This window comes from Cenococcum geophilum (assembly GCF_001692895.1).
Source record: "Cenococcum geophilum 1.58 unplaced genomic scaffold K441scaffold_13, whole genome shotgun sequence".
Taxonomy (NCBI): domain Eukaryota; kingdom Fungi; phylum Ascomycota; class Dothideomycetes; order Gloniales; family Gloniaceae; genus Cenococcum; species Cenococcum geophilum.
Window position 1 is genome coordinate 1798160 of NW_027137571.1, and position 23024 is coordinate 1821183.

The 23024-nt window shown below is 47.5% G+C and overlaps 7 protein-coding genes across 7 annotated transcripts; 3 read left to right on the forward strand and 4 right to left on the reverse strand.

Moving 5' to 3' along the window:
* Nucleotides 1-101: 101 nt before the first annotated feature.
* Nucleotides 102-4032, forward strand: K441DRAFT_675904 (S-adenosyl-L-methionine-dependent methyltransferase; the record flags this gene model as incomplete). Its single annotated transcript, XM_067650896.1, has 3 exons — nucleotides 102-144; nucleotides 208-407; nucleotides 454-4032. The coding sequence occupies 3 exons, from the start codon at nucleotides 102-104 to the stop codon at nucleotides 4030-4032; spliced, it is 3822 nt and encodes a 1273-aa protein (XP_067505993.1).
* An 818-nt stretch (nucleotides 4033-4850) lies between these two features.
* On the reverse strand, nucleotides 4851-5360 carry K441DRAFT_657166 (uncharacterized protein). The gene has a single exon (XM_067648132.1). The coding sequence runs from the start codon at nucleotides 5257-5259 to the stop codon at nucleotides 5047-5049; it is 213 nt and encodes a 70-aa protein (XP_067505994.1). The 5' UTR covers nucleotides 5260-5360; the 3' UTR covers nucleotides 4851-5046.
* Nucleotides 5361-5980: 620 nt separating this feature from the next.
* Nucleotides 5981-8526, reverse strand: K441DRAFT_657167 (uncharacterized protein). Its single transcript, XM_067648133.1, has 4 exons — nucleotides 8061-8526; nucleotides 7466-8003; nucleotides 6525-7411; nucleotides 5981-6463 (listed from the first exon to the last, which is right to left on the reverse strand). Exons 1-4 carry the CDS (start codon nucleotides 8155-8157, stop codon nucleotides 6432-6434), a joined length of 1554 nt encoding a protein of 517 aa, XP_067505995.1. The 5' UTR covers nucleotides 8158-8526; the 3' UTR covers nucleotides 5981-6431.
* Nucleotides 8527-9086: 560 nt separating this feature from the next.
* Nucleotides 9087-11961, reverse strand: K441DRAFT_607622 (translation initiation factor eIF-2B subunit epsilon). Its single transcript, XM_067645446.1, has 5 exons — nucleotides 11701-11961; nucleotides 11596-11652; nucleotides 11412-11536; nucleotides 10168-11351; nucleotides 9087-10118 (listed from the first exon to the last, which is right to left on the reverse strand). Exons 1-5 carry the CDS (start codon nucleotides 11782-11784, stop codon nucleotides 9415-9417), a joined length of 2154 nt encoding a protein of 717 aa, XP_067505996.1. The 5' UTR covers nucleotides 11785-11961; the 3' UTR covers nucleotides 9087-9414.
* A 258-nt stretch (nucleotides 11962-12219) lies between these two features.
* Nucleotides 12220-14964, reverse strand: K441DRAFT_657170 (response regulator receiver SKN7p). The gene is made up of 7 exons (XM_067648134.1): nucleotides 14690-14964; nucleotides 14617-14633; nucleotides 14482-14554; nucleotides 14291-14434; nucleotides 13320-14240; nucleotides 13081-13270; nucleotides 12220-13033 (listed from the first exon to the last, which is right to left on the reverse strand). Exons 1-7 carry the CDS (start codon nucleotides 14735-14737, stop codon nucleotides 12543-12545), a joined length of 1884 nt encoding a protein of 627 aa, XP_067505997.1. The 5' UTR covers nucleotides 14738-14964; the 3' UTR covers nucleotides 12220-12542.
* Nucleotides 14965-15949: 985 nt separating this feature from the next.
* K441DRAFT_657172 (AhpC/TSA family protein) lies at nucleotides 15950-17539 on the forward strand. Its single transcript, XM_067648135.1, has 5 exons — nucleotides 15950-16397; nucleotides 16502-16619; nucleotides 16830-16875; nucleotides 17047-17212; nucleotides 17291-17539. Exons 1-5 carry the CDS (start codon nucleotides 16211-16213, stop codon nucleotides 17323-17325), a joined length of 552 nt encoding a protein of 183 aa, XP_067505998.1. The 5' UTR covers nucleotides 15950-16210; the 3' UTR covers nucleotides 17326-17539.
* A 931-nt stretch (nucleotides 17540-18470) lies between these two features.
* Nucleotides 18471-19607, forward strand: K441DRAFT_657176 (uncharacterized protein). The gene is made up of 2 exons (XM_067648136.1): nucleotides 18471-18867; nucleotides 18950-19607. The coding sequence occupies exons 1-2, from the start codon at nucleotides 18721-18723 to the stop codon at nucleotides 19244-19246; spliced, it is 444 nt and encodes a 147-aa protein (XP_067505999.1). The 5' UTR covers nucleotides 18471-18720; the 3' UTR covers nucleotides 19247-19607.
* The last annotated feature ends 3417 nt before the right edge of the window (nucleotides 19608-23024 follow it).

A 23024-nucleotide genomic window follows, 5' to 3' on the forward strand; every position in this document is an offset into this window, starting at 1 on the left:
ACAGGTCATCCGGATACGCGTTTTGTGATAAATATCACCAGGCTCTTTAGTATTTGAGTGGTTCCTTCCCTAATACTGTTTAGAGATTGCTCTCATAAATTATGGCTGAGATCTATGACCAGGGAGAGTCTTCGCCATCTCACGGTATTTAGAACAATGAAGACGTCAACGAAGCGCTCGTAACTAACCCACGCATGATTTTTCTAGCTGTGCATGATTCCTCGCCATCCATCGATGCTGTTTTAGTGTCTCCAACTGACAGTAGATATTGGCATCAAACAACAAATGGTATCCGCAGCCTTCATTATGTGAAACCTTCAGATCTCACATTCCCGAAGTCCCAGTATGATGGCTGGAAACCACCGCTTCCGCCCAGTACAGAAAATCTAGCGATTGAAGATCTCAAGGTTTGTTCGCATCCTTTTGTATCGCTAAGGTGCTAACAAAATTTAGACAGGGTGGGCCCAAGACCATGCCTCTTTACCTGAAGGCCAGAAAAGCACAAACCAGCATGAAGAAAACGCCACCTTCTACCTGGAAAACTTCAAGATTTATAGACCGTATATGGGCCGAATTTGGGACTTCGAGCTAGAACCGCTGAATCTGCTCAGCACAAAAGCAGGAGTCAGCGAACTTCTTTTTGACGGTGTACTCACGCTGGGTAGTGTTCAAAGATATGTCCAGGGAGTTCCTTTCAAAATTCTTAGTATTGAAGGTTATGGAGATCGCGGTCTCCATACTGTTGCAAGGAATATTTATATTCAATCATTGGCTGGAGAACCATCCGATATCTGGTATCGTCTTGGTACACCAGCGGAAGAATATCAACGGTACCACGACTACTTCCTATGGCTGGCCGATTTTTCGAAGCATTTTGTGGATTATCTCATCGATCATTCCGATGTTGTACTGGAGGACTTTCGGACCAAATTTCACACTTGGATCATGGACCACCACTCTGACGACTTGGCTTTCTTGCAATGGTTCACAAAATATGGGCACACGGACTTCAGAGTGGCAGTCTCTGCCAACGTTGAATTTCTCTATAATGAGAGCTTCGGTGTTAATGATGACTTCTATAACGAGCCCATATGGGACGAGTGCGCGCCTTGGAGACTTTCGGCTATCAAAGAGCAGCAGGTGTTGACAGAAAAAACCATTGCCACACCACATGTCTATGAATGCTTCAAGCNCATGTACTTTGGGAAACAGCTTGAGATGCAATCGCCAATTGAGAAGGTTGCCATTCGGCAGCAGGAACGACAAGCCTCGCTCCGATTTATACCAGGCGCTGGAAGACCTTCACCTCCGCTCACTACCATCGCTCAAAATGGCAAAATGAAATACATTGGTCAGACCAGCAGTAACGCTCTTGCAGAGCCTTCCATAGGCGATGTTGTGGGGGTGGAGAAAGATAAACGGACGAAATGGAACAAATCCACCGATATATGGCTAGCCTACGTCCAAAGGACACATCGCAACCGACAAGGCGAACTTCTTTTGGGTGTAATATGGCTTTATCGGCCGACGGATACAACTATTTCCACTATGACCTATCCGATCCAGAACGAACTTTTTCTTTCGGACCATTGCAATTGCAAATATGGAGAGCCAGCAATCAAAGCCTCGGAGGTTATTTGTCGGCCCGCCGTAGAATGGTTTCCAAAGAGTCTTGACACTCAGAAGTATTTCGTTAGACAAAAATATGAGACTGAGAGCAATGCATTCGTTTCTCTCAAAGAGTCGGATAAAACGTGCAGCTGCTGCAAGCCACGCAAATCACCCTTTGACAGGGCCGTGGAAGAGTGCAAGCCAGGAGACTGTGTATACATATTCGAAGGTGCAAGAAAGTCGACTTCGGGAAAGGGTATCCTGGAACCAGTGGTGATTGTGGGCTTTGTTCCAGAAAGACAAGAGGTCACAGTTCGTGGTCTCTTACGCCGTGCTCGTGATTGTGCTGATCTAGATGCCTCGAATGCGTACCGTAGCCGGAGAGATACCCGCCCCAACGAGTTGGTTTGGACTGATCAAATATTCAATGTACGCGCGGATTTAATCGAACGAAAATGCCATATACGATTCTATACTGCCGATGACGTTGGAGAAAAGAGAATACCCGCACCATACAACCGGGATGGGGCCGTAGACTGCTTCTATATTTGCTGTAGATTGGTAACAACCCGGGGAAAGGAACAGATTCGAGCTTTGAAAGCTCCATTTCCACTAATTAATGAGGGGTTCGATCCTCACTATCCTGAAAGACTACCCATGAATGGCCTTGGTATGTTTAGTGGGGGCGGTAACTTCGATCGAGGACTAGAGGAATGCGGTGCGGTCAAATTTTGTACGGCAGTGGATATTTCCAAAGTTGCTGCCCATACTTGGCTGGCTAATTCCCGAAACTCGACTGCTTCAGCTCAGATTTACTTAGGATCCGTGGATGATTATGCGAGGAACTTACTTAATGGTTCTGAGATGGTAAATATTGCAAGGATCGGCCACATTAACTTTATTTCTGCTGGGAGTCCGTGCCCTGGATTTTCTCCCCTTCAAAATGATAAAAGGAGCGAACAATCTCTAAGGAACGCGTCTCACGTTACTTCCTTTGCCTCGTTTGTGGATTTGTACCGACCTAAGTACGCTATCCTCGAGAACGTTGTGCATATGGCTTATAAGATAGAAGGCCTTGAAGAGGAGAAAGTTTGTTCACAGTTGATTGGCTGCCTTGTAGCTATGGGCTACCAGGTACAGCAATTTCTGATCGACGGATGGTCGTATGGAAGTTCACAGAAACGCTCACGATTGTTCGTTTCCATCGCAGCGCCAGGGCTCGTTCCGCTGAAACCACCGCCACTGACTCATTCTCATCCATCGAGAACGCCAAATAGAAGTCTTGGGAAACTACCAAATGGCGAGTGCTTTGGCGAGCGGCAGTTCGATGTCACTACCCCATTCAACTTCGTCAGTGCTAAAGAATCGACGAAGGATCTACCAGCGATTGGTGATTCCCGCGTCCAGGGCTGCATTCAATTTCCAGACCATCGGAATCTCCGAGCCCTGAAGTCCTTCGAACGATCTCTCATCACACTAATTCCTATACGCCCTACAAAACAAACGTTTATGGATGCCTGTCGTAGCAACATTATGCCGGAACCGTTTATTCAAGCTCGGAATAAATGGAGCAAGCACCAGGGTCGTCCGAAATCTATGGCCTGGAGTAGAATTGATCCACTGAATCTCTTTGCTACCGTAACTACCAGGTGTAATCCGCAAGATGCGTTTTGTGGTCGAGTTCTTCATTGGGAAGAGCACCGGGTGATGACCATTCAGGAAGCTCGGCGTGCTCAAGGAATCCTAGATGATGAAGTAATATTGGGTACGTTAGATGACAAATGGAAGATCATTGGAAATGGCGTCGATCGTCACGCTGCGCTTGCGCTGGGAATGTCCTTGAAAGAGGCATGGCTCTCAAATCCAGCCAATATCTCTTTCAACCCTCTGAGAGCTGGTATAATGTCCTATACCACATTTGAGAGTAGTAATTCGGGCTCGATGCTTATTAATGGACTAAAGAAGGTTGCAGGTGTAGCTTCAAGGCTCATGGGAGGGATGGATTTGGCGAAGAAGTCTGGAGATGGAATACAGGTAACCGAGTCTGTCTCCATTAGAAAGGATCGGGTATTTCGAAGAACACGAACATCCGAGGAGACCTTGGATACTCTCAGTATCTTTCCTAAGACAACAGCACGACTTCCGACAAATCAAAAAACTAAATCTAAGTTTCATCAGGCTTTGGCTCCGGCGACTGCGTCCATCACCCTGGCTTCTCATCAACGCAGTCGAGAGAAAGGAGTAGTGAGTCAAACGCCTTACCTTCCTCGCAAGCATGCGCGAAGCACAAGCCCTGAACTAGATCATGCCGTTGAACGAAAGAAAACACGCCGCACTGGCCACATGGCGGGTTTTATTCCCTCTGATTGGAGTAAAGTCCCCGAACGGATGATTCGTCAAGAAAGGCAACCATTACCATGAACCTATTAGTAATACTACGCGATTTTTCGGTGGCCGATGGCGAAGACCATGAACCTATTAGTAATACTACGCGATTTTTCGGTGGCCGATGGCGAAGACCATGAACCTATTAGTAATACTACGCGATTTTTCGGTGGCCGATGGCGAAGACCATGAACCTATTAGTAATACTACGCGATTTTTCGGTGGCCGATGGCGAAGACAACGAGAACACAAGAGCAGAAGCACGCCTTATGGTATTGGCTAGTTTTGGTCTACTAGAAGATTATTAGATCAAGAAAATCGCTAGGGTCATAGGTTTGCGCTTTTGGGCGTGTTGCACGCAATTTGTTTGTCATTGTACCTTCTCGATTCCTTTCCTGCAGCGCACTGGTTGAATACGAAACAGCATCTAGGGTCGGCCCTTTGTAGAAAGCGGAATTAAGTTTTACCCTCAACATCCACAGAATTTGAGTACACTAACAAGCCCCGAATGATGGATATTCACGCTACCCAAATCACGCGTAGATTGTATTAGAAGGGAAAAGACGCGGCTATGGTTGCTAGAATCATCCTGACGCCAGTATAGTACCTTTTTGTAGAGAACGAATAGAGGTTCTTTGGATAAGGCGGTAATAGGGGAATGCAATCTTGATCAATTAGCATTCCGTTTCCATTTCTCACTCGACCGGGAGTGGCAGCTGTTCAGCGAAAACAGACCTATGAGTTCTGCCAAGATTGGTAAGCTTCCAGCCACATTTTCTAGCTTGCTTAGCAAACGGGCCGAAACCTCGACTCCTCCCGATGTATGACGCAGCCAGTTCTCTAATTCTTCACTGCAGAAGCGATATATTGCCATGCGATCAGGGTTTACGGATTGTTTGTCATACCATAGCCTCATAAGTAGTCCCTAGTAATACAATACATGTCCGAACGACGTTATCTGCCAAGCACTCGAACCGCCCGTCTACATTTTGTCAAGTCTGTCCTGCGCATTCTGGCGTGCCTCATCGCTGATACATGTCTAAGGGTTGTTTATAGTTTTGTTGCTAATGGATTAACATCATGAAAATAGTTCAACATCGATGGAAGAATCAAGGAGATACTCACGCTTTCAAGTCCACCAGCAACATTACCAGGATTCCTTGGCTCCTCTTCCTTTCCGTAGAAGGCATCCTCACCGCCGAGCTTCTCGAGCATCTCCTTCGGATGTTGCTTTGATGCGTTGCTCGTGTCTGTACTCATCATGTTTGCTTGCATGCGGACAATGAAATTATTAGGTCACGAATATAAGCGACCTTGGCAAAGGACCCTACCGTGTTAAGGGATAAAGATGAGGCTGGAAATGGTAATATATCGTGCTGTGAATTCACTTGGATTTCTAAGATAAGCCCGATGGCCCTGAGCCGAATTGGAGATGTTCTTAGCAGTTTCGTTGATGTTCTGCATGGTCTTAGAACAACCTGCGGCGTTCTGTTGGTGAGACATTATTGTAGTGATCTGGTGTGAGACGGTGATGCTTAAAAGTACCGTGATTTGGTTGAAATATTGAATATGATTTTTCAACTATTGATCATACTCCGATAAAATGACATCCTGAACCTTTATATACACTCCTATCTCCACAAAAGCGAAAGTCTACTATGTTATATTTATCCTTTGCACTAGCTGCTCGGAATGCTACAAACGTCCCAAATAACGGTCTAAGAATTTCTATGACGCCACAACAACCATTGTCTGGGGTAAGAAACCTGGCAATGCCGGGAAATTAGAGTTCTGGGACGGGAGCGAGTATCGGTCGGGTTATCAACTCATAGGGCTGAAGAATGGCCGAGGCGCGATCCTCCAGGGGTTCCTTTTTTAGGTACCAAACCCCTTTAGAACCGATTTTAGGACACAGATCTCCATTCAGAGGGAGCTAAAAGGCCTTGATTCATCATCAACTGGCGCTATATTATTCACAAGACCTAGCTTAGTTCACCGCAGTTGAAAACCCATAGATGCACAAGGCCCCAGCAAACAAATCTAAATAGGTAGCAACAAATATCATCGGTCAAATAGCTCGTTGTGCCACAAGTGGATATGAAGGAAGCATCACTAACATGCCTTACCAAAATACCAGAAAACAAATCGACGAAAACAAACACCTTGGGCGCCCTCATACCATTTGCCGGGTTGCTACAAAGCCAAAAATCCAAATCCAAAGCCAAAAATACCGGACACATGCAGACCCTTTAACCATGCGAGAGGTTCAAGAGAGGTGAATGTAATTGGGTGGGCATAAGCCCCGCTGCTAGTAAGAAGCAAACTCTGCTAAATATAAATCTTTCAACATAACAGGTGAACAATCATGTTCATAACCCCATGTCTCATGAAAGACATTTTGTTCTTAAATACAAGATTTTCTGCCGTGGTTGGAATCATGAAAGGGGAACATTGAATTCCCAGTTACCTGTATGAAGATATGAGATAAGCATATTACTAGTGAGTAAGTTGAAACGAGGTATCCCCACCAGTCTTCAGATTCTCAGCCGTGTCATTTAAAAGGATAATCCTTCGTTTGTTGCAATATGAGGTCTTGTCCATCATATCCACCTTTAGTTTCTCGAGTTGTTCAATGGGCTTCTCGAACATCTCGCTTAGGTTCTCAACTGCCATCTCAAGGTCCTTCTGGTTATCTTCAAAAATTTCAGTCAGGTTGTTTCGGGCAAGGTAGTAAGCGAAGGAATAGGTCCATTTGAGGGTTTGGCGGCATTGCTGCAGGGCTTGCGATGCCGAGTCCAAGAACTGCACCTCAATCCAGGACATGCCGGTAGACATCTGTAGTTGCGTCATTTTCTTCTCTGTCTTGAGATAAATGTCCTTGTCGAGCTTTGCAGACTGTTCGTGGTTGGCGTAGCGGTTGTAGTAGTGAAGATATCGTTCCAATGACTGGCGAGATTTTGCTTGGGCATCCCTAGCCTCCGAGCCACTTCTCTCCTCGAACCTGTTGCAGTTATACCAACTTGTGCCATGCTCCGACCAAACTCCCATGCACATCCAACAAAATTCATGACGACACTTGCGGCATGTCATATGGTTACACCCACCATTCTTCTCAATCGTTGAATGACATTTGGGACATTCCTTGGTATTCGCCGATATCCAGTTCGCGGTCTCCGAGTCGTCTTCACATTTCTTGAGCCATTTTTTGACCAGTGAACAGGGGGCCGGCTGGTGGTCGTTTAGTGAGCAGCCAAAGCAGAAAAAATGTCCACAATCGCAGTGCACAGTCGGTACAATTTTCGAGAGCTCTCTATCTTTTATTTCACATTCCACTGTATAGACGCAGTTGGGTGCCGGACACCATCGTAGGTTGTCTTTGTCGTCGACGTACGTTCGGGTAAGAAGCACTTGATACCTGAAATGAGTTAGGAACGACAGCACCGTCACTTATTAGAGATTGGTGACATACCTGTCTTTAAGATTATCCGATACTAATAAATCGAGAGACTTTGAATCAACTATCTTGTTGCAGCCGTTCCCTGGGCACCTAATCCGCGCAGCCTCTCCTTCGTCTTTGATCTTTGTCGCCAAGTAATGCTTGTAACAATCCACGCAAAACCGATGGCCGCATTTCATGGCAAATGTATCCAGCCCGGGTTTATCCTCGCAACAGATGTCACATACAAAGCCTTTCACCTTCTCGATTTTCGGTGGTTCCGAAGTACTCTCACCGAGTCCAGCACTTTCCAGCACCTCTTCCATCTTGTCCATGTAGGATTCGATCAAACGTTCCTTGTTCCATCGTGCGTGCCTAAGCAGGATAGCGGCCGCTTCTGCAGGTTGACCAAGGATGTTGGAGACCTCTTTGATCTGTTTATCCTGGTGTGACTGTATCTGCTCCGGTCCGTAGACAGTGAAGTCGACTTCGTAGGCTTGTCTTCCGGATTTGATATCCTTATCCTGTGACTCAAAGCCAATGTCGTTCTCATCGATGTCGATATCCGAGTCTAGCCACAGAGACAAGTTAGCACATGGCTGGCTAGCCAACACACTCAGGCACTCACCATCATCACCCTCGTCTAAGCTGAGGTCACTGTCTTGATCCTCCATAAACTCATCCTCACTGCCCTGTGAGCTGTTGTATTCATCCTCGGAATCCATAGATGTAGATGCTAGAGTCAGCGGCGTTGCCGGCAGAGTAGCTCCGGCGAGGTTTCCGAAATCAATTTTCTTTCTTGGACCGTTGGTGAATTGTGGTGCCTCGAGCAGGTCCGATGCTTTGCGTTTCTTGGTTATAGGAGGCGTGGTGACCTAGAGAGAGCCGAGCCTCGCCGTTATGACGAGACCAGGCTACAAAGTTGCAGGGAGAGGAGGGGTGTGCCCGGAACACGCGAGCAAGCTGGTGCAGGCAGGCAGTGGAAGCGTGTGGATGAAGGCAGCAGGGCCAAAATTCAGGAATTTGAAGGCAGATATTGGTCAGCTGAAAGTGTCAGAGGGAGTCAGGCAGAAACACGTCAAGCTGGGTTTTCGTGGGGCTGGACGACTGGCAAGCAGCCAGGAGCGCAGTTGACGTATGCGTTAATACATTGAATCCTTGGCGCAAAAAATAGAATAAACTCCCAGAATCGGTATTGAGCGATATACTATTTACGGCCTTTATAGCCTAATAACTTTATAACCATATACTATATCTATATACTTATATAACGTAAATATAGAGCCTAATAGCGGTATTATTTTTATTAAAATCCGACTATAGGTAGAAGAAATATTGCTTGTTAAGTCCTAGTTTTAGCATCTTTATGCCCCCTATTATTCTTGCATTAACCTACCTATATATCAAAGCTAACGATACCTTAAAATACCTTGTTTCTTTAAAAAGAATAAGTTTTATTAAGAATAAGTTCAAATAAGACCCCGATAGGGAACAATATCTCTTCTACCTACGGTTAGATTTTAATAAAAATAATACCGCTAGACTTAGCTCGTTAAGCTTTATATTTTACCTTATATAAGTATATAGATATAGTACGTGGTTATAAAGTTATTAGGCTATAAAGGCTGTACTTGGCATTTTGCTTAACATCGATTCTAGGAGTTTTTTTCCGTTTTTGGCGCCAAGGATTCAATGAATTAACGCATACGCTAAAGGGCAGCACGGCCTTGGCGCTCGGTCCGGCAGTTTCCTTATCGGGGAGGGACGAAATGTCCTGCCTAAAGTTAAGTGACTAGCGGGGCAGCGAGCAGGCTGTGCGAAGCTGACATACACTTTCGTCGCTCCAGATGCGGCGACAGAACTGACTTTGTGACTATCAGATACTAAGACAGTGCATGAATTGTAAGCCCAGTACGCCACGCGAGAATCTCCCGGAGAATCACTGTTCATTCTGGAACACTATCGAATTCCACTACTCAGAGTCATTCAGAATCACTGTCCGCACCCTCCTCATCATCCTCGTCCTCGTCCTCCTCAGATTGGTTCTCTAGATAATCGATGAATGGCTGTGTCTTCTCCCGGATCTTCTTCATACCATCATCCTCGCTAGATTTGACATCCGCCCACCACTGCTCGAAAGCCTCTGGCTCGAAGACGTCCATCTCGTAAAGCTTCATTGATGTATGTAACAAAATGCTGTCTCCGCTTTCCCGATGTACGAGATCCGACTGCATTAGAAGCAAAAAGTCCACCTGATCCACCTTGCTGGACTTACTCTTGTCGAACATAGTGCGTTCGAGAAGTTCCTTGTGTTGTCCAAATACTTGCGCGACGGCCTGTTTTGCTCCAATGCCGGACTTGATCACCTGAGAAACCCGCTTCATGAACGCGACAACAACAGCCCGCCGAACTTGGTGCTCAGAAGCGTTCATGCTCATCCGGAGTGATGTCAACTCGAGTTGGATGTTTGCTGATTCATGACCTTCTGCTAATGAATCGTAGATACTAGTTGCCGCATCATGATCGAAATTAGCAGCATGCTGGCTGGAGAGGCTATCGACTGAGCCAATAGATACGAAGCTTCCAGCAGCAGACCTGTCGTGGTAAATTTCCTGATCTTCCTCAGACTCAGAATTGAGGGTAGATATCGATTCTGTTGACAAGGCAAGATTCGCCATGCTGTAGACTATTCCCTATCAGCGAATTATATAAATAGTAGAGATATCTAAACTTACTCAGCCCTCTTGGTGCAAACCCTTCCACCACTTCATCTTCCTCCTGCTCATCCCAGTCCATAAACTCGAAGCCGTCACCTCCATCACCAACTATGCTAACATCAGGTTCTACCTTGATCAAATCCTCCTCGTTTTTGCGCTTTCGTTTCGCCCTAGTGATTCTACGCGTCCCCTGTATTGTCATGCCGCTAGCAATTTTAACACCATACGATATGAGCGCACCGGGTTCAATCTTGCAATTCTTCCCCACTGCAGCCTCGGTAGCTATAATGGCTTGGCGTACTGTTGATCCGTCTCCAATGGTTGCATGGTCCCAAATGTATGCTCCATCAATTGTGACGTTCCGGCCAATGACACAGCCTCTACCAATGATACTGTTTGAGATTACACTGCCATCACCGATGCTGCTACCTTGCCCTACGACCGTTCTGCGGTTGATAACGCAAGACCTAGCCAGTATCACGCCCTCCTCTTTGTATATATTACCTTTTTGTAACCGGTACGATTGACTGATGAGCAGATTGCTGTCTGGACAAAGCGGATATGCCCATCGAGAAACGATATCCTTACTCACAGAATCATAAGCATGCAGATTCCGTACCCGCGCGGCGTAGTGCTCGGTAACTATGTGTGTGTGTATGGTTTTGCCATTAAGCTCATAGTCTTTGAGCACGCTGTGCAGAAAGCCTTTCCTTGGAGCTTGAAAATCGAAATTATCGCTCCAAAGGGCTAAAACATTGGGGGTACAGATGTCGATACCGCAATCAATGAGGTCTTGCCTAACTTCAATTTCTTGGTGACTTGATAGAAAGCCAGGTTCGACAGAAAGAAATTTCTTTTGTTCCCTGTTAGGCATTTGCTCAAAGTGGAGGCATCTATTCTTAGAGGGATCAATGACGAATACCGGACATGTTCCTTGCGCCTTGGTCCTATGCGTTGTACCCGCCTCTCTTAGAACCATTGTCATTATGGCATTTTTGTCCGTTGCGCGACGTGCGCGGTGGGCTGTTAGAGCAGGCTCAAGAGGTAGGTTGCTAACCACGTCTCCGTAGACAAGAAGGAAGTCGCTAACTAAGATGCGCCGACTGTCTAGATCACGCATAGCATCTCCGATGGAATTCGAGGTAGAACGTATGAGCTCCAATTTGGAGAAAGGAGAGGAGAGCGAGTACCATTTTGAGCGGCTATTCAATGTCAGCTGGCCCTTAGAAAAATTTATGGGTATAAAATCTCTAGCCCCTTACTGGATATAGTCTTCAACTTGACCTGTATGCGCTCCGCAGTATACGAATACCTCTTCTACACCGGCGTTTGCTAGAAATTCGAACGTGTATTCAATGAGCGGGGTGTTTGCAAGAGGGAGGAGGCACTAATTGGGTTGTCAGCCATCGCTGGGCGGAGCGCATGAGTGCCAGGTGTGATACGTACTCGTGGGCGTTCGAGGGTGAAAGGGTTGAAGCGGGTTTCGAAGGGATCTGTGAGGATCTGGAAAGTCAGAACAGGCGTGGACACGTCCGGCTTGCGCATACTCACAACAGCCTGGAGGGGTTCTTCCCGTTCTTCCTCACCAGCCTTTGGCTTTTCAGCCGCTGCGCCTTTCCTGCTCTTGGGAGCCATGGGATTGCTCAGCTAGAAGGAAGTCGCGGTAGGATACCAGCCCCACCAAGGGAACGTTCAGTGTGCGCTTTGCCAGTCAGTTATGACTCAGGAGGACGGCTTGCATGACTCGAGCTTATTTTGTGGGGTGGCTTGTCGCAGTGACGCAGCTTCGGGTCGAGGAAAAAAGGTGTCGTCTGGCCCAACAAAGGCCACAGATGCGATGGTGGCTTCATGCTGGCAGGTCTAGAACCTAAAGGTCCGCCGGGGTCAGGATGCACCTTATTACAACGACCACTTGAATTATTTTCACCTCTGAACTGTCTGAGTGAATACACTCGATTATTAACCAAAGGAACATCGGCTTTTGCGAAGCCAGAAAACTGATGCTAATACAGAGCTTGAGAATCCTCTCGCGTGAATGTCCCAATTTCAAATACGATTTCCATCATTTCACAGCCGGTATATCCCAAGTAAATTCAGTCGTCCACCCTTTGCCAGACCACAGAAGTTTCTAATACTCGTTGAGAAAACAGGGTATGACAAGTGCCTTCCAGTCCAGCCCATGCGGCAACCGTCCGATTCTAACTTTAATGACAATAAAGACAATTTACGAAAGACATACGGTACAAGTAGATAAATCATCATCAGCTTATTCCCATAGCTGAATGGCCACTCCCCATAACGCCGTCCCAGACAAGGGCTGAGCTTGGAGAGTACGCCCCAAACGCTTAAATGGCAGAGAGAAACGAGGAATAGTACCTTCAAGTTCCGTCGTGTTACCGAGGTCGTTGCATAGGATTCATTGGCTGTTGCTGTAGTGGAGCGCTATACAATTGGTGTCGTTTGGCGGGATTGCTCAGCTCATCGCCGCCAGCAATGTCTGATATCTGTCTCCGGTGCTGCCCCTGCTGCCGTCCGCCGGGCATCGGCATTTGCGGCGATGTATTATATGGAAGACCTCCTTGCATGTTGTTGACTCCGTAGGCTCCAGCATGACCTTGGACAGCCGTCATGTACTCGTCTGTAACATTGCTGCCCACTGGTGAGACACCTGGTATGTGACTGGGCGAGTTCCAATTGCTCGCGGTCGCAGGCGATTTTGAGGGCGATTCTTCCTCTTTTAACGACTGTCTGGTGGATGCTAGTGGTTGAGGAGGCACCATACTATCAATTTGGTGGACAGGCTTCTTTAAATGGGCGAGATGCTTCTCTAGCATATGCAAAAGACCCTCCTTAGTGAAAGGCTTTGGAAGCACATCATTCATGCCTGGAGCTTGTCAGTACATCTCAACAATCGCTAGGAGCCAAGCATACCATGTTGGAAGTACATAGAGATGTCGTCGCTACGGATGTTCGAGGTCATTGCGATGATCGGCGTCGTATCAAATTGACGGATGAGGTGGCAGGCCGACACACCGTCCAGGTTAGGCATAATAATATCCATTAGCACTAAATCGTACTTCGACCCAGCATTCATCTTGTTGACAGCTTCTAATCCGTCAAGCTCCGAGCCAGTCAGTAAAAGCGGTGAAGGGAGGAATCTGAGAACGTACTGCACTGTCGATCGAGCAGTGGAATGCATACAAAAACTTGCCACCAATGCGTCGGCAAGTTGGATCATCTTCAACCAGCAGGATCTGAGGTGGCCGAATCCATCCTGGGTCCACCTGTGTACTCTTTTTGCGGGCTTCATTGGGCAGAAATCTTTGCTCTGCCTGCTCCACTGGTTTCGCGGGCATTGGGTATGGAATGTTGTGAATATGTTCGCTGTACATTGGATCGATACCATTCGTCTGGCCAACAGGGTAAACCAAATTGTCCAAGTCTCCAGCGCGCATTGAGTTTGACGATCCTGCAGATGTAGGCGGAGCGCCGCGGCTCGCAGGTCGAGTTCCACTCCGGATGAACTCTGGCGGAGGAGTTGTGAGAGTTCCATTCATGCGCATTGTGATCTCGTTCATGTGTTCAAGATTCCTTGGATTTAGCATGGCATCGGCATTGGTTTCGCTCAGAAGCTTGGAAGCGTGCTGTAGAGGCGAGGCAGGAACATCGTCTTCGAGCGGAGTGACTTGTTGATTCTGAGGATCGACGCTTCCATTTTGGGCCTGGTTTCCTTGTTGTGTGAATGGATTCACCACCCTGCTATCCCGCCGCCGCTGTGCGTCCACCGAATGTAAGAAGCTCATTACATTTTGCATAACGTGCTCATGGTTGACCACCGTTTTCTGTAAGCCAATCACTTCCTGTAATAACATGGAATGGTGTATACTGAGTTCGTTGTACCGTTCTTGAAGTTGCTGCAGTTGCTGTTGCGTTGCTACCAATTGCCCGTTTACCAAGTCCATCTGTTGAGTGGGTATCATCACGTCCTCTGCTGCTTGGTTTGGTTTTCGCGGTGCTGGTGCTTTCCTCCGAATATTGTCGAGCGCATCTTTATTGTTAGCTTTGAAATCTGGATGTTTAAATTCCCAGGCCTTGGCTCGATGTCAGTAACGAGTCTCATCTTTCGAAGAATTTAACATACCCCAGCGCCATATGGCGACTGTCCATTTTCCTCATTGTTATGCCGAACCTTGTGGAAGTCATATTTGTTCAATTGCCTCACAAAACTTGCGAAATTGCTGTGTTTGAAGTGTTTGGGTAGGATGTGTTTCGTGAACTTTTCGTTCTGCAAACCCGTTAGAACATCACTCAATCCCTGCGCTGAGCACCAACCTCCAGCACGACAAAACTATCGCTCTCATTGCCCCATCGTACTACATTCTCATCGGTTGGGTTCTCCAACATTCTATTATTATGCTCAGCGAATGCATCATATGCAACTAGATCGCTCCGAAGAAATAGGCATACTTATATAGTTTGCGAACCTGCAAAAGCAATTAATACAAGCAGTTTCCCAGACAACAATCGCATCGACACTTACGAAGTCGCTGGAGTTGTTCGCCCCCGAACCACCCTGATTTGAATCCATCTTTTGCCTAAGGACTCCGATGATGGTGATGGATTCGACGCTCGAATCGCGACGATGCCGACCGAGACGGATAGCAGCAGCCCGACGCCCAATGTCCCAATGCCGTCACCCGCTCGGCGCCAGATTGTTCCTTTTATGAATGCAGGAATTGAAAATTATTCCTTTGGCTTGAAGCGTCCACGAAGGCGAGCGATTGCGGAAGTGCCGTCTGGAGGCATCCGACAGCCAGAACCTAGCCGGGCACAGGAGATGGAGCAAGTGTCCTGAAAGAATCGAGTTCGATTACCTTCAGATGGCAAAGGATAGCGTAGGTTGCGTGGAGAAAAGGCTAGAGCTGAATGAAGAGTGTGGACTCGAGGGGAGAGAAGTGTGGATTAGGTTATTGGCGTAGTGAACTAAGGTAGCTTTGAGAATGGGATTGGAATGCGCTTAGGACTTGAGAACTGCCGTCACTAGCGTTCTCGCATCGCTGCTTAGATTGGTTTTGGCTGAATCTGAATCCCTGGGTATTGGGGCAAGCCTCTCAGTGCGCGGGGACGCAGGGTTGCCAAGCAAGCGGAAGCGGTCAGCAGCAGCGGTGGTGCCGAGCAGGCCGATATGGAGGGTGGGAGGGTGGATGGGAGGCGGCACAAGCCCAAGGAGAGGGAGGTTAGCAGAGCTCCGCCTTGGTGCAGACGCGGGCGAGTGACAACGCCTTGAACACGGCAGCCAACCCAGAAAAGGCATTCTGGGCATGCGCGAAGGGAAAGGCTTTGTTGCAGGCTGCGGTGCTTCCCTCGCCGTCGCAGTGATCGCCAGTGGAGCGCACGAATTTTGGACAGCAACCCCTGCCACAAAAGAAACCATTATGGCGAGCCCTGAAGTATGACCCGCGATATGCCGCTGGAGAGACCCGAATGAGGTCCCAAGACATGCTTGCTCCTGGACTATTATTGGGCAAGCAGCGCCACCCCTTGTGCACCTCTCCCGAGCCAACGAGCCTTAAAGCTTTTTGACATAAACTTGCCTTGCTGAGCAGTCACCACAGAGGCGAATGCCCGACAACCTTCCCCTGGCCCACACGACGGCCTGTGGGCGCGCTTGAGTAGCTGGTAGATGGATGGTAGACGGCAGAACGCTTTTGCAACTTTAGCACGGGCGCTGTCTGCTGTCCGGGGCTGGCGCCACAATTGCGGATCTGCTGGCGATCTACCCTTCACGGCCCGATCTTTTGGCGAGTCTGCGTAATTGGGATCCCTCAATTTCTTGCCTCAACCCCTTGAGCCCGCGCACACTGGCCCAGCCCCAACACGCTCAACGCCCTGCTCAGCTGTTCACCCACAGCCGTTCAAACTGCCCAATTGCTTGTCTGACTCGCCACTCCACCCCTTGCCTCCCACACGCCACTACATCCTCCCTAGCTCTCCTTAGCTCTCCCTAGCTCTCTCAAACTCTCCCAAACTCTCCTAAACTCTCCTTAACCATCCTAACGCCATGCTTACAACACGTCTCCCGGCCGCGCGGGCCCTGTTCGCTGGCTCTCTCCGCTCTCACTTCCACTCCACCTCTCGCGCCTCCGTCAAAGTGGGCGATAAAATTCCCGATGTGGAGCTCATGGAGAACTCGCCCGGCAATAAAATCAGTCTAGCTAAGGAACTAAAAGGGAAAGGAGTCATCATTGGTACGCAGCTCGAACTAGCACAATCGTCGCCGTTACCTGCCTGTTGCAAAGAAAACGCTGCACCTATCCCAAAAGGAACTGGCTGACCGTATATCTGGTCACAGGCGTTCCTGCAGCCTACAGTCCTGCATGCTCCGAATCACATGTTCCTAACTATATCAATTCGCCAAAGCTCAAAGAAGCAGGCTCCGTCTTCGTGGTCTCTGTCAATGACGCATTCGTGTATGTCTGATATATTTATCTTCACTTTCCTTCGGTTCATGTTGTCAAATATACACAATCGCGGGACATGTGCGACATGCATAGCCCAAGTTAATCCGTCCATGATGCCAAGCGACGGGATCTCCCCTAGAACTTAACGACACTGATCGCACGTCTTTTTCATTTGCACTCTCTGGCAAACCGATCGTTCGAATACTAATATTATCTTAGCATGAAAGCTTGGGGCAAGACCCTTGACCCTTCTGGCAATAGTGGGGTATGTTGGCTTCTTTTCGTTTACTACCGTGTAACGACAGGGACTTCGCATTTGGCCCCTTTACAATTCATCTTCCTCCTTGTAACGGCATCTCCCTCAGCCCCAGATCAGTTGAATTCGCCCTAGGCGCTCTTCAGTGTTGGTGCGAGTCTGACGGCCACAATCTCATAGATCCGCTTTCTGGCCGACCCATCTCTAGATTTTACCAACGCCCTCGACCTCTCGTTCGATGGCAGCGCAATATTTGGAGGTCCACGAAGCAAGCGGTACGCCCTCGTGGTTGAGGATGGTAAGGTCAAGGAGGCGTACGTTGAGCCCGATAACACGGGGCTGAATGGTAAGAATATCAACGATTCCCACTTCCGGTACAGCCAGTAGTGAGGCGCTTGAGATCAGATACTAAACCTTGCTATAGTTTCTGCTGCTGATAAAGTTCTTGGTGGAAAGTGAACTGGGGGCTAGGTCCTCTATGCTTCTCTGAGCTCGTTAAAAGTAGCCTGCAAGGGTAAGTAGTGAAGAGAAAGGAGAGGGGGTACGAAGTCATATTATATCATGGCACCACCACAAGCTTCGGATAGGAGAACTTACCATCAAAAAGCATGCCAATCAGTTCAGTGTTTTACAAGTTTATACTTAATGCAAGATTATCGTACCATGTTTCGTTGACTACTTCGCTCTCAAAATAATTATGGCCCAGGCGCCTAGCTACGTGAAAGACATAACCCTCCACCAATAAAGATTTCTTTGTTGAGCGATGCAAAGCTATTGTATGAACGTGAGTTTATGCTCATGTTGATGGGTAATTGGAACTGTTCCCTGAAGCGTATAGGCCTCATAGGTTTGAGTAGATGCGCATAATCGTCATAGACTTATAGAGTTCGACTCAACCGTTAGTCCTATTTCGAAATATCCTTAACTTACTGCTGGGTCTATGTTAGGGCCCGGAACAACTCACCAAAGCTTAAAAAACTGGGGCCTCAATACATAGGTAACCGCATAATCCGCCTAAGGGTCTAGACCCTTGGTGGCATGGCGTTGGCCCCCGGTAAGTTGTTGACGTCGCGACGACAATTGATTTCTAGCCATGATGTTGCAAATTATCTTTCTAACAAACTTCTTCACAAATTACACCCGGGAACGCCTTCAACCCCCCCCCCCCTACTGGAGCGCCTTCCTAAGCTTCCAGCTTATTCCCCCTTTACCGAGAGTACCATCTGGGTGTATACCTCCACAACGGGCTTCTTGAACACCTTGACCGGTGACATCTTTTTTTGATCGGGTAGAATGCCTTCCCAACTAAGATCCGCGCCCCACCTAAACGGCGTCTCCTGTTGGTTTACTTGATCCAAACGTTACTAACCAAATCCACTACCACCTACGGTTAGCCAATCGCATGCATCAAAGATGCATATTATAACTTCAGGAGCTTACGCATCGAGCGGAAGAACCTTTTGGCTCGTGCGGGGTAGTAGATGACGTCTATACTGTGAGGTGTAGACACCAATAGATCCTTCAGGGAACAGGGCCATAAATATGCTTTGCTCGTCCTAAATTACAGTCGCAGAGTTTCGTGGTAATTTTTTTGGCTTCATACACTCTTGAATTCATGGTATCTGAAGTAGCTAGCAGCATTGAGAACTGGGAAATTGATAAATGCCAAGATACTACGCCGCAACCCATCTGTCAGCTTTTTTAGCGTGTAATGCCTGCTGGTGGCTTTAACAAGCACAGAACCGAGTTATGATGCCTAATGCAGGTTATGGGAAAAGTACATAAGCGCTAGTGCCATCTCATCTTCTCTTCCACTGTTCACAGTTGCATTTGGACCTTAAACCAACCGCTTCCATGGCAGGCGAAACTCTCCGAATAATTGGCTTTATTAAAAGACGACCAGACTTAACTCCTGAGCAGTTCTATGAGCACTGGGAGAAAGTTCATGCTCCTTTGGTAGTTCCATGGATACTCAAACACGGCTTCACATCATATATGCAGGTCGGTCACAGTTTCTAGACCCTTGAGCCAAAATTCAAGCGTCGTCTTCTGTTTCGATCAATGCTAACACCCAAGATAACAGATACATGCTACCAAAGCCTTACGTAATAAACTTTCGTCTTCGATCGACTTCGACGGTGCAGGTAGCTTCGAGATCAGAGATTATGATCAGTTCCTTGCGGCCCTTTCCGACCCTTACTACCGCAATGTTATCGCAAAAGACGAGCTCAATTTCATAGACAGAAAGACAACAGAGGTTTGGCCGAGATCTATGGGTATACAGAAAAACTTCGTCGTAGATGGAAAGGCCACAATTGATACATCTCAGGGATCGGCTCTCTTGGAGGAATGGGACGAGAGAGGTCGGAAGGGAACCTGAGCGTGTCAAAAAGCCCAGATACCAAACTTCGTCTTTTAAACATATTCAACTTGAGGAACTTCGGGATGAACTTAAATGAGATAGCTGTTGCTTGATCACCACTTCCCACAGTGTTGACTCCCATAGTCTTAAGGTTCGTATGGAATACTCCTGTGTGTACGCCCATTCGCTCCACAGTGTTTCCCACCGGTTAACTTTAGGTATTCTATCGTGGTGTGTATGTAGCAGTCGCACACGAGCTCGGGGGGGCATTTCCGCAAAGATCTAGTACCCGTAGTGGGCATGAAATATGATCCCAGTACTGCATGCGATAATGGCTGCTAGGGCGGGCACGGTGGTGAATGCCTACTTGATAGACCAAGGTCAGCGCCGCAGTGGTGCGGCAATTAACTTCAACACAGAGAGTGTTTTTGGGACAAGAGACATCCCGTAGTGACCCTAGGTGGTATAATCCTCAACTATATTGCCACCACATAACATATTTCCTGCTCTACATAAGCTAAATTGGATTATGCAGCTCGTATGACTACGTTCATCGGACGAAAACCGGTGCATCTATTCATATCAGCTCTACTAATATCCAATCGATATATTGAAGTGTGTCCTGCATTGCTCTTTTTGTCAATACACCTGTTTCTTTCTTGCTCAAAATTCAGATCTAATTATCAGGGATGTCGCAAAGTGCTATTTGTTCTTCAATGTATTCCATCAGCAAGCCCTCCGACACCTACCTCCGCACGACCTTTTATTACCAAAAGATACATGCAACCTTAAACAGGTTTATTCATTAAGAATACTCAAAAGTCGGAGCATCGCTAGCAACGAAAAGGTGTCGCCGATCATCCTTTTAAAGGAATCAACATTCGTCCTTTTGCACCAGGCCCTATCACTCTTCTCGGCGATAATTTGAACCAAAAGACATTCTCAAATCCAACCATGCATCGACGACTACAACCCCCAAGCCCCGGGGTGATCTGTTCATAAATTACGTGGATTGCTTGAGCGGCTATTTGATGCTGATAACAGAGAGTCGGTCATCCAAGACTAGCTTCCATGCTTCTCTTCTCAAAACGGCAGTGCTTTCTGGCCCAAATTACGAGACGAATCATGACGCTTGCAACTAATATTTGCTACTGGACATAGTTAGGTTCGAGCTAAGCAAAAGGGAAAGAAAGACAGGGTGATTCGACCTGACGTTGATGGTGACGTTAAGCGAATTGGTAACGAAGGCTGACAGATCTCACGAACAAAAAGTAAACATTCATTTCTCTTCCCCACCAGCCTTTTTCAGCTCCCCGCCGTTTCGTCTCTCTTCAAGCCTTTAGCGGCAGCGTCCTCAACGGTTCATTGTTCGTCCAGAGCTACATTATAATGAACTATGGTTGTACTAGGCCCTCAAAACTCCAGCCTCTCCTGCTAAATGCCGGATAGCCCTCCATTGCATTCGACGCATCAAGACAAGGCTGTTCATAGTGATGGTCTATATACGCGGCCTTCCCGATGCATGCGTCCCTTCCACCCTTGCGGTTCAAGAAGCAGAACAACTCTACCAACCGGGCTATGACCCGCTTATGGAATGTATGGTACATCTGGAAGTTGTCCCGGGCCTAGAGCCATAGTCAGGGATAATGGGGCCGATCTTGTGAAGATAGGACGCATCGAAAGTAAAGAAGTGTGAATGAACAAGCCTCACGAGTTGGTCAGTAGCCACGGTCCTGTCTAACCGAGCTAGCTTTGCCTGGCATCAATCGAGATCATGGCAATATGGAAAGCGCAATGATAACCCCTACCGATGCCCGATTTCGCTTGTGAAAATCCCGAACCGCGGCGCTTACACTGCCTACTTCCTTCTGCTCGGCTACAACGCTACAAACAGCTGGGATAGTCTTTCCCTAGACTGGCTTGCAGAAATTCCAAGCCCTTCCGAGAGACCCTAAGCGCCCTCGCATTATACCGAATCTATAAGAATTTACGGTGGAATGATGAGCACTCTGGAACGGTAATCATGAAAATCTCCTTTATCTCGGGGCCTCACAATGCACTGCAGTAATGCATGCGTTTATCGATCCTGAAATCCCCCTCCTGAGGTCCGAGCGAGATCACCAACCCCGTCAGACGTTTCCCGTCATGATTCGCAATAGCTAGGTTCTACCAACTTACTCTCTATAGCATACAGGTGGGCTTTCAATAGAATCTATCGCGATAGCTAAGCTAAGGTGGTATAGAATGAGCACTGTCAAAGAAAGAGATAAATGGAAAAAGCAAGGTGCTTAGTAAGCAATAAAAAAGTAAATAGTATAAGAGAGCTGACTTATAGGTGTGAACAGTCTTTGCAATGTACATCATTAAAGATTGATAATACTTTCTTACGTGTCATGGGTGTATAGTATCGAATATGCCGAGCGTTGGCGCAGTTTCGCAGCTTTGTGAATATCGACAGCCATGTAAGCCCGAAGCGCTCTAGCTTGAATTTTATCGCGGATAGATACGAGAAGAGCATGTCCTAAATTGCCGGAGCTAAGCTATGGGCTAATGCTAGAAAGCTTACAACAAGGCTTGGGCGCATGTCTAACACTGCAGCTGTGCCGAGCCAAGACTGCTTGGAACACCCTAATGTCCTTCGCCAATCTCTTATCGCGGAATACAGCCACGATACCAATCCCGCCTAGCTCTTTTCCAATTCAATGAACTGACGTCTAAAGCGCAGGTACGCATCAGCAGAGTAGCCTCAGCCGATGAATAGCAGAGGAAACCTAGTTTCCATGGTGAGCGTCACGATCTAGCATTTTTTAATTGCATGACCACTCAGCCAGGATCATTACGGCAGAAACGAGCCTACATCATCAAAGGATTCACACAATACTTTCATGGGACACGAGTCAGGTACCAAATATGATTTTGATTTTACTGCACAACTCTCAGCCCCCTCCTTCGCCCTCACGGACTGCATGGGGGCTTCTGGCGTGTAACAGCTAATATCTCTTGGCAATTGTCTCCCCATACTCTCATCTAGGTGTTATGCTTTGATGGTCGTTCTCTGAGACAAGCTCCCCTAACACCACTAATCTAATTCGCCTTCTTCGATCAAAGATGTATGCGCGGCCTGCACGGCGAAACTCATTCTCGGCCGTCTCAGCAGTAAAAAATAGCAAGAAATCGACGATATCCACCCGAGAGGAAGGAAAAGGAAAAAAATGCAAGAAAAATAACAAAGCATGTCAGATGGCCACCAGCACCAGCACCAACGCTCCGTTGAAGAAGGCCTCCACCGCCCCGGCCCCCGAACCGCCAATCGGTCGTCAATTTGCGCCAACATGACCGAGATCCAAGTAGATGGTCCACTCCCCTTTCCCCTGCCACCCCGGCCTCTGGGGATGTGATAAACAGTTTATGCAACACCAAATGAAATGCAGAGAATAAGAGCGCTAGCCACCCAGAATATGTTACCCGTACCCCCGAGACGAAAATGAAATAGGAAATCTGTGACACAATACGGTCCCAGGTTTGGTCCGTGGCCGCCGAAAGACTGAAAGTATGGTTATTTGCAACCACGGCGGCTTGTGGAATGCAGAAAATCGGGGCGCCGTTAGATGATGCAAACAAAGATAAATAGGAGGGACAAGAAAAGTAGTTCCGCCAATACGAAAGCAAAAATGCAGACAAACAGACTAGGCCGCCCACAAATTGCATCCATTTCATGAGAAACGGATTGGGTATATGTTGAAAAAGCAATAAGGAAAAGCTTAGTGGAAATTATTGTGCAAAGAGAGAGATAGAT